At 40.4% G+C, this 8789-nt stretch overlaps 1 protein-coding gene across 2 annotated transcripts; it reads left to right on the plus strand.

The window, feature by feature from the left end:
* Nucleotides 1–1622: 1622 nt before the first annotated feature.
* Nucleotides 1623–7376, plus strand: LOC111223571 (chromatin complexes subunit BAP18-like). 2 transcript variants are annotated; one of them, XM_022747765.1, is made up of 5 exons: nt 1623–1975; nt 2771–2865; nt 4100–4323; nt 4451–4558; nt 5883–7376. In XM_022747765.1, the coding sequence occupies exons 1-5, from the start codon at nt 1955–1957 to the stop codon at nt 5945–5947; spliced, it is 513 nt and encodes a 170-aa protein (XP_022603486.1). In that variant the 5' UTR covers nt 1623–1954; the 3' UTR covers nt 5948–7376. The 2 variants fall into 2 exon arrangements, with proteins under 2 accessions (XP_022603486.1, XP_022603485.1); XM_022747764.1 differs by having other exon boundaries at nt 1624–1975; nt 4082–4323.
* Nucleotides 7377–8789: the final 1413 nt, after the last annotated feature.

An 8789-nucleotide genomic window follows, 5' to 3' on the forward strand; every position in this document is an offset into this window, starting at 1 on the left:
GGGGACATTTAGGGGAAGTATGAAAGCTTTACAAAGAACTGATGATATTAATTTGTTTCATTTATTTTTAACACAGCCAACAGACAATAAAGTTTGCTTCAAATGTGCCAGAATGAACTAAATGTGTGTGATTTTCAGCTGAAATCTCCATCATCCCTCCAGAGCTCCACAAACAGAGAATCTATGACTAAAACACTGAAGCTTTTCTGGAGACTGAACCAGAACCAAGACTAGTCTGTGGTTTCTGCTTCATCTAACATAACATGATAAACATACATCTCATGCAGGCCTGGATGAATACAACCCTTTTTTTAATCTTGACTAAAGATCTAAGAACAAAACACTCCAGGACCAATGGAAACAGAAGTACACCCAGGAAGTAAAAATCATTGTTTGTGTTCCCACTGCATCAGAGGAGCTGTGAAGATCTGACCAATCAAATCAGACAGTGGTTGATAAAGTAATTTTGACAAAGAAACAACAAAGCAAAGTCAGACTATTGTTATTGTCCTGGTACTGAGAGGGATGAAACCCAAAATGATTTCTAACTGGTGCAAAGATAAAGAATAGCCTACTTTAAATATCAGCAACTTGTCTGGATTATGGATTATACCACAAAATACAAAATGTTTGATCAAAAAGAACAACTGTAAATGTAAAGCTTCTGGTCCCAAGCCTGGAATTGTCAAAAGGGATAATCCTCTAGGGACCATGAACATTAATTTGTTGATCCAAGAAGATCCACCTCAGTTGCTCTTTTGTTGAGACCACTTGCAGTTTGATTGTTAAGAATCACTGTAGCAGTGGTGGCGCAATTATAACCAGGATTCATTGTGTAACATCTTCAGCAGTGCACCAGAGCCTCTGTGGATTTGATTTTTGATTTAGCTTCATCTTTTAAGATGATGAAAACAGACACTTGACAGATGAATTGTGTGGTATACATTGTATGTGTACATTGTATTGTAATACATTAGAAGCTTAGAGCGATGTTAAGCATATAGTTTGTTGCAACAATAGTCAGTGCTGCTCTTTGTTTTTCTGTTGCTTGGTGGAGGGTAGCCATGGTTTACACAACAGTAAGTTGTTTTGTATGTTATTTCCAGATGTTTTATCCTGTGAAGTGTAGTCAGAGACACATTCATCACACTGGTGGACAATAAAGTCACTGCACTGCAGTGTAAAACATCACATTATAAGGAAAACACAGCCTTCTCTGATCTGTTGTCACATGTAGAAATTGAATGGCTGCTGTAAGTCCTGCAGACCACCAGATGTCGCTGTGCTGCGTGCTGAGTTCAAAGACCTAAGCTTTAAATCTTTTTGCGAGGCAAACACCTTTTAAAAAAACTTTAATATTACTGATTTACACGACTTTAATGTACGTCTTTACCTCACCCCTCCTTAAATATTTATTTATTTTTGAGTGAAACCGCCTCTCTGCATTATAGCCTAAGTAATTTGTGTCCTTTTATATTTTCATTAGCTCTCATTGGGTTTCCTCTCATTTTCTTGTACATGTATTACTGTCTGCAGGTGTTTTTTTTTAAATACATATTAAATAATAAATCCCAGTTCTATTGCACAGTGGACGTATCTCTCATGTAAAGGACACAATGAAGTTTATTAGTAAGCAGGAGTTCCGAGGGGACAGTGAAGGCAGCAGCAGCCTCTTGTTGTGTTCAGGGGCAGCAGTGGCCTGTTGTCGCCGATGGAGATGTGATTCAGTTGTAGATTAAACTTTCCCTTCAGTATGCTCCGGTGTGTTAACGGGCTGCTCTTCTCCAGACACCGACACTAGAGGCGGAGGAAGAGCCGGGTTCCAGCTGCTCTACGGCGGGAGGAGCTCCCGATGCTACTTAGCTTCACTGTTAGCATCTTAGCAGCCGCTCCGTCAATTGAAGGCATCACTGTTCCCGCTCATAGTCTATAACCAGTCTATGACAGCAGCAGAATGACCTCAGCCTCCACAAAAGTAAGTTCTCTACATGTGAACCACTCAGATGTGGTTTGTCAACGTTTCCCGGGCTGGACAGTGTCTTGGTCTGTGGCTCGAGCACCTCACAGTTTCCCGCTGCTGCTCGCGAGAGCAGTGGATCTGAGGTCGCGTTAGTTCTGAGAGGTGGATTCAGGAGAGTCAGAGAACATGATAAGGTCTAGATCAATATTTAACTGATCATTTCAACTGACCATGTAATGTTAATTAATATAATTAATACGAATATCGATGAATTAATAAGCAGATCTGATCAGTTTTCAGTCATAACTTCTTCATATATTATATGTAAAAAAGTATGTGGACACAGCTGTCCAGATGTTGGTCCTGGTTTGGTCTTGGTTCATGCTCCAGTGTGCAGTGATGCTGTAGATGGTGGTGAGAGTCCAGCTCAACATGATCTGCCTCCCTGCTCAGATCCAGATCCACACAGAAACAGTTTCCCAGTTTGCGGTGGGAGAACCTGACTAAACCTGACTGACAACCTCGTCCAACACCTTATGGATGATCTGGATCACCGACCCAGTATTAATGTTGGACCATTCCTGCAGCTGGTTTAACATCTGGATGAATGGCTGAAACCAGAGGACTGCAGGCTGTTATATCAGCATGTTAACAGGCATGATGTCAGAGTCACATGACTGTTCAAGTGTCTACATACTTTGAGTCATGTAGGGAATCTGACTCTATGTCATGTGTTAATGTCCTGATGAATAATACACACTCTCTCTTTCTGTGTGTGTGTGTGTGTGTGTGTGTGTGTGTGTGTTTCAGGTTGGAGAGATCTTCTCTGCAGCTGGAGCTGCCTTCACCAAACTAGGAGAGCTCACCATGCAGCTGCATCCAGTGGCAGACTCCAGTCCTGCAGGGTAACACACACACACACAGACACACACAGACACACACAGATACACACACACACACACACACACACACACACACAGCTGCAGTCGACTCAGTCACAGGAACATTAAATACTCAACATGTCCTCACAGTTCATTCATTGGTTCAGTCCTTACTTATAAAGCATGGTCCAATGAGAGCAGATAACAGGAATCCAAAAAGAATCCAACAGTAAGACAAATATTAAGATTTTAGGACTGTAAACTCGTAGTTTACAGTCCTAAAATCTGTAAATGATATGCAAAAAAATCATATTGCAATTATTTTTTACAGGTATTGCGATATGCGATTTCAGTTGCAATGGTTGTTTTTGCATTTTCATTTTCCCTGAAATAATATAAAGATGATGATAATGTGGTTTTTGTTGTCTTGCGCCAAACAAACATGTTCCTTTACATCTGGAGAATATGATGTGTAGGCCAGGGCGTCTCTGTAGCACCACAACACTTACGGTGCTAAAAATGCACAACAATGTTGTGATACATTTTACCTTTATCAAAAAAATGCAGCTCCTGTGATTTGGATATTGCACTTGGCCATATTACGATTTTGATTGTATTTTGTATTTTGATTTATTGTGCAGCTCTACTGTAAATGAAAGATCAGAATCAAACTGAGAGGGTAAAAAAGGACACCAGTGTTAAACCAGCATTAAACCAGTGGTAATCCATTGTTAAACCAGTGTTAAACCAGTGTTAATACAGAGTTAAATCAGCATTAAACCAGCATTAAACCAGTGACCAACATTTAACCAGTGTTAAACCAGCTTTAAACCAGTGTTTAACCAGCATTAAACCAGCGTTAAACCACTGTTACACAGGATCACAGTTAACCTGGAGGATCTGCAGCTCTCTTATCTGACCAGAGTAAACCTGCTGAAGTTCATCCACCTGTAGTCCTAACTGCAGGAGACCTCGGACTGAGACTCTCCCGGATCGAGTGACGCACTGACTCTGTCTGTACTGCAGAGGAGAGAACAGATAGTTGGGCTGTTCTCCTACAAGTGAATTATAAATGTAGACTGAGGAGTACAGGTGTCCTCTGACTGACAGACTACAGTCCTGTACAAGTCATATGAGACATATACAGAGTGAAGTGAGGATGGTAGAGTGCTTGTGAATAACAGGGACTTTAAGCAACTTCATGAACTCCCCTGTTCACCAGTAACTAACGTCAGTTCAGTTCCCATCTTCCCTCCAGTGGTCAAACGAAGAACACGGTGAAGAGGAAGCTGTATGAGGACGTGGCTCTGCCTGCTGCAGATGGGCCCAAGAAGGTCGTCAAGAAAGCCACGGTTACTGTTGCCATGGCGACACAGGGCACTCCAACCATCATCTCTGTGCCCACAGCTCAGGTTGTCATGCCTTCAGGACTACAGGGTCCCCCCTCCAACCAGCCCCCCTTGAAGAAACAGAAGACTGCAGGTAAGTCCAGCATCAAACCACCCCCTACACCCACCTGATATTTATCATTTTTTTTCCAATGTTCACAAACAGTTCTAAAAATGTTCATCTTTTGTGTCTGTGCACATGTGTGTGTGCATGTGTGTAGATGTGACCCTCAGTGCTCTGAATGACTCAGATGTCAACAGTGATCTTGTGGACATTGAGGGACTGGGTGAAGGATCCAACTCCAAGAAACTCAACAACTTTGATCAAGGTGAATCCTGAACATCTGAACACATGAAGCAGTTCTGAGTAGAGCACAGAGCAAAGCACGACACTGTGTTTGTTACCAATCAAAGATCCACTGAACATCCAAAACTGTGAGGAGTTCAAACCTGACATCAGTAGTTTCTGATCGAAGTTTCTCAACAACATTTATCATTTGACTTTTTTATTTTGTCAAAGAAACAAAAAAATCGGGAAGAAAGAACATGAAAAACATCATCAGAGGTTTTGAAGGAAGGATGGTGTTTGTTAGAGACTAAAGAGTCACATGACAATCCATATTTACTGTGACTGTGTCACATGGCAAAAGCAGCACTGTTAAAGGCTTAAAGCTGCTGTGTGTTTTTATGTCATTATTCTGATGCACAGACACAGTTGCTTTAATTCTAATGGTCTGTACATGTTAACATTTGCCACAACTTTACACAAACCAACAATGACTGTATCTGTCTAACGAGTGTCTGTCTGCCTGCCTGCGTGCGTGCGTGCGTGCGTGCGTGTGTGTGTGGGTTGACTGAGCTCCATTAAAACACATCACACATACATGGACTGAGGTCAGAGTCAAAATACTCTCTTTATACACTTCTCCTTTGACCTCAGTGGAAAACATCATGAGGTCAAGGAAAGATGTGAAGGAGAAATTATAAGGACTTAGAATCACTTACACTTCTTTTTAAACTATATTTAAACACATGTACACACTGATGTATACTCCTTTACTAACCACAAACACATGGTGAAACTACAGTAGTGTATCGTTTTAATTGTTGCTACAGCAAGGAATTGTGGGATGGCATTTTTCCTTTCCTTTCGTAAAGGAAGGTCCAGTGTTTCCTCTGCTAAAGGAGATGAGATAGGAAGCACTGAAGCTCCTGTCCTCATCATGTAGAGAAGTGGAGCAGCTCTGATCATGGCTGCTGCTCAGATACTTCAGCTCATTTCACTCAGTTTGAACCTCCTGCAGCCACGTAGTTTACTCTGACGCAATTTCACACAAACCTTCCTGCTGCTCCACTACAGTGCTAAATGTGGATTAATCCACCACTGAAAATAGTCCCCAACAAAGTCACTCTTTCCCGCTTTCTTAGTAATGTTTGTTAGAAACTGCAGAGGATAAATTAATCTTGTTTTTTTTATAAATGAAACTATAGATGTGAGAGGCTTCGGTAGGAACAAATGAGGTCTGATCTGAGAACCACAGACAGAGTTTAAAGATGGATTAACACACTGCTGGTTCTAGTATTGGTTCATAATAATAAAATCCAGACTGTCCTTTAATCGAGCTGTGCACATTTTGTTTTGTGTCTCTGTAGATAACCTGAACCTGGACTCCAGCCTCATCATGAATCCCAGTGACCTCCCTCTGCTCTCCCGCTGACCTTTGACCTGTGACCTTCACTTAAACAATGGACTAAACAGTCAAAATAAGTAGAAATAAAAGTGACTGATGCTGATCCACCACGTTACAGTAAATATAACTGTTGATTATGTGGGGTCATACAGGACTCATCCGACTGTGAGTCTGTTGGAATGTGTTTGGATCATTTTTACTGAAAGACATTTTTATTTCGTCCTCACTGACTTTTATTTTGTAGGGACACAATCTTTTAGCAGTGGGGTTCACACTTCCTGTGTTTTTAAAGAAAAGCCAGGAAACAAACAGGAAACAGTTTTATTGTTTCTTGTTCAGGCTCAACACATTTAATCAGCAGATGTGAACAGTAGACAGAGTAGTTACAGAGAGTAGTTCAGTGTATTCCTCCTCTCAGCTTGTCACTGTATTAGAGGTTAAAGGTCATGAAGGGTCATTCACCTGCCTTTGATGACTGAAGAAGAATCATCATTATCATCATCATCCACTTAATATTAGTGGCTGAAAAATGTGTGAAAACCAGTTCTCTAGCTTTAATTCCTAATTAGGTAATTCATAACTTAAGATCCACGTACTAGCTTTTTTCAGAGCTTCCAGGTCTTCATCAGATGATGAAGATTGCCCAGTTGTAATGGAGTTTGGTACTCTGATCCTCCTCATCCTCCGATGAAGACTGGGAGATGTGGAAAAAGCTCACAGAGTCATGGACTTTGAGTTTTTCTTTTATTTAAGTTAAACAACTTAAATAATATGATGAAATTGAGTTTTGTTTTTTAAAGTCTGGTAAATTCACTTTCTTTCAGCAAGCAATGAGGAGATCGCTGATCTCGTGTCCCTCTTTGCTTGAAGTACAGAGGAGGTTAGCCTAGCTTAGCATAAAGACTGGAAGCGGGGGGAAACAGCTAGCCTCCTACAACAGCCGTGACCTCCAGGGATCAGAGATGAAGTGTTGGTTAAGAGCTGTCTGGACAGAACCAGGTTACCTAGTAACAGTCTTAAAATGTTGTGACAGTAACTGTATACTGTCACAACATTTTCAGACTGTTACTAGGTCAGTGTGGTCAGTGTGAGGTCAGATATTACATCACTGTCCCATGGCAATAACTCATATTTATACCAGACTGATTATTAAACTTAATGATAGCGGTTGAGCTGTGACAAGTCATGTGTTGGTTCTTCAGTACAAACTGTGTCTCTCATTATAACCTGAGATTAACCTGCTTTACACTGACGATGATGATGGATCAGGATGTTTTCTCAGTATTTATAACCACACAGTGAAAAGTTAAACTCGTCCCATTGTGGTAAATAATAGCTTCATAACAACTGTGCTAATGTGCTGATGAAGATGAAGTTGAGATGTAGTTGAAAGCTTTCTTTGGTAATAACTCAAGTTGTCAAATCAACATTATTTTTTAATAAAAATAGAGCTGATGATACGTCTCTGTCCTCTGTGATCAAATCTGATCCAAATCCACTCCATCACATTTGATCCTTATTTTAGATCTAGTGAAGTCTCTTCTTCCTCTCTGGTTCATGTTAGTCTTCCTCACTGATCTTCAGTCACAGTCTAACAGTTAGGAGAATGATCCTGAGTGAAAGTGGCTCAGCAGCAGGTCACCAGAGGTCACTACAGGCTATCTCTGTTAGCTCAGTAGAAAGATGAAGAAAACTCAGGTTTTGTCTATATAAATATTTATTAGCAGTATTTTACAAACAGAATTGTCATGTGGTCATGTTTAATTATATGTTTATATGTTTAATACATATATGTGGAGGAGGAAGATGATGATGAAGAGGAGTGTGTGTCTGACAGGAGCAGCACATTTCATACTGGCAACGCTGAGAAGACATACCAGTAATGATGTGCTGCTACAGCCTGACACACTGACTGCCACACACACACACACACACACACACACAGAGTAAAACACACCACAGGATGTAGTTTTCATTTTACTGAGTAAAACATTTTCTACAAAAACATTTGGAACAAAATAAAGCAGATTCAGATGTGTCAGGTCTGACTGGGAGCAGCTCCCAGTGCTTCCAGTGTGTTGCTGGGAATCCCAGAGCTCACAGTGGCAGCACATAATGATTTGAAGTGATTCACTATAAATCTGCAAAACATGATGTGCTGCTAGAGCGCACCCTGGACACACCAAGACCACGAGTCCATCAGATTTACTGTCCTATTGTGTACTCACTCAGGGGGAAACATCAGTGTAACACAGCAGAGACACACATGATGTTCAGCTCTCATGCTTTCTTTTCTTTTTATCATTATTCAGCTGCCTGTTAAATACTAATCTGCATAATTTATACAAAACTTGTCTTAATATGCTAATGTGGATGTATGACGTGTAATAGCTGCACATGATTTAACTTGAGCCTTGTGGTACAAACAGAGAGTCAAGCTCATGATTCAGTTCTTCTTCTGTGGTATTTCTATAGCAAACAAAATGGCTGAAGAGGACAAAATGGAGGAAGAGAGAAGAAAGAGGAAGGAGTGGAGATGAAGAAGCAACATGACTGAGCTGCTTTCATATAAAACTATAATGTTATATAATATCAAATACAAACTGCTGTATATGTGGAACAGAATATTGGCACAGCTCAGTGCGGAGATTAACCTGCTCATCTGTTTCTGCATGTTTAATATTCACAGAAACACACTGAAAGCAAAACAACTGAAGTTACTGTAGAAAACTGCACAAATGAAACAAAACATTTATTAGTATTATAAATATTATTATTATTATTCTCAGAGGTCGGAGTGAAAATCAATACAAATAAACCAAACAGGAAACAACTGTAAATTCATTGTGAAGCACCTTTACAGGAAAAC

The sequence above is a fragment of the Seriola dumerili genome, unplaced genomic scaffold (genome assembly GCF_002260705.1).
Source record: "Seriola dumerili isolate Sdu_G_001 unplaced genomic scaffold, Sdu_1.0 BDQW01000111.1, whole genome shotgun sequence".
NCBI lineage: Eukaryota > Metazoa > Chordata > Actinopteri > Carangiformes > Carangidae > Seriola > Seriola dumerili.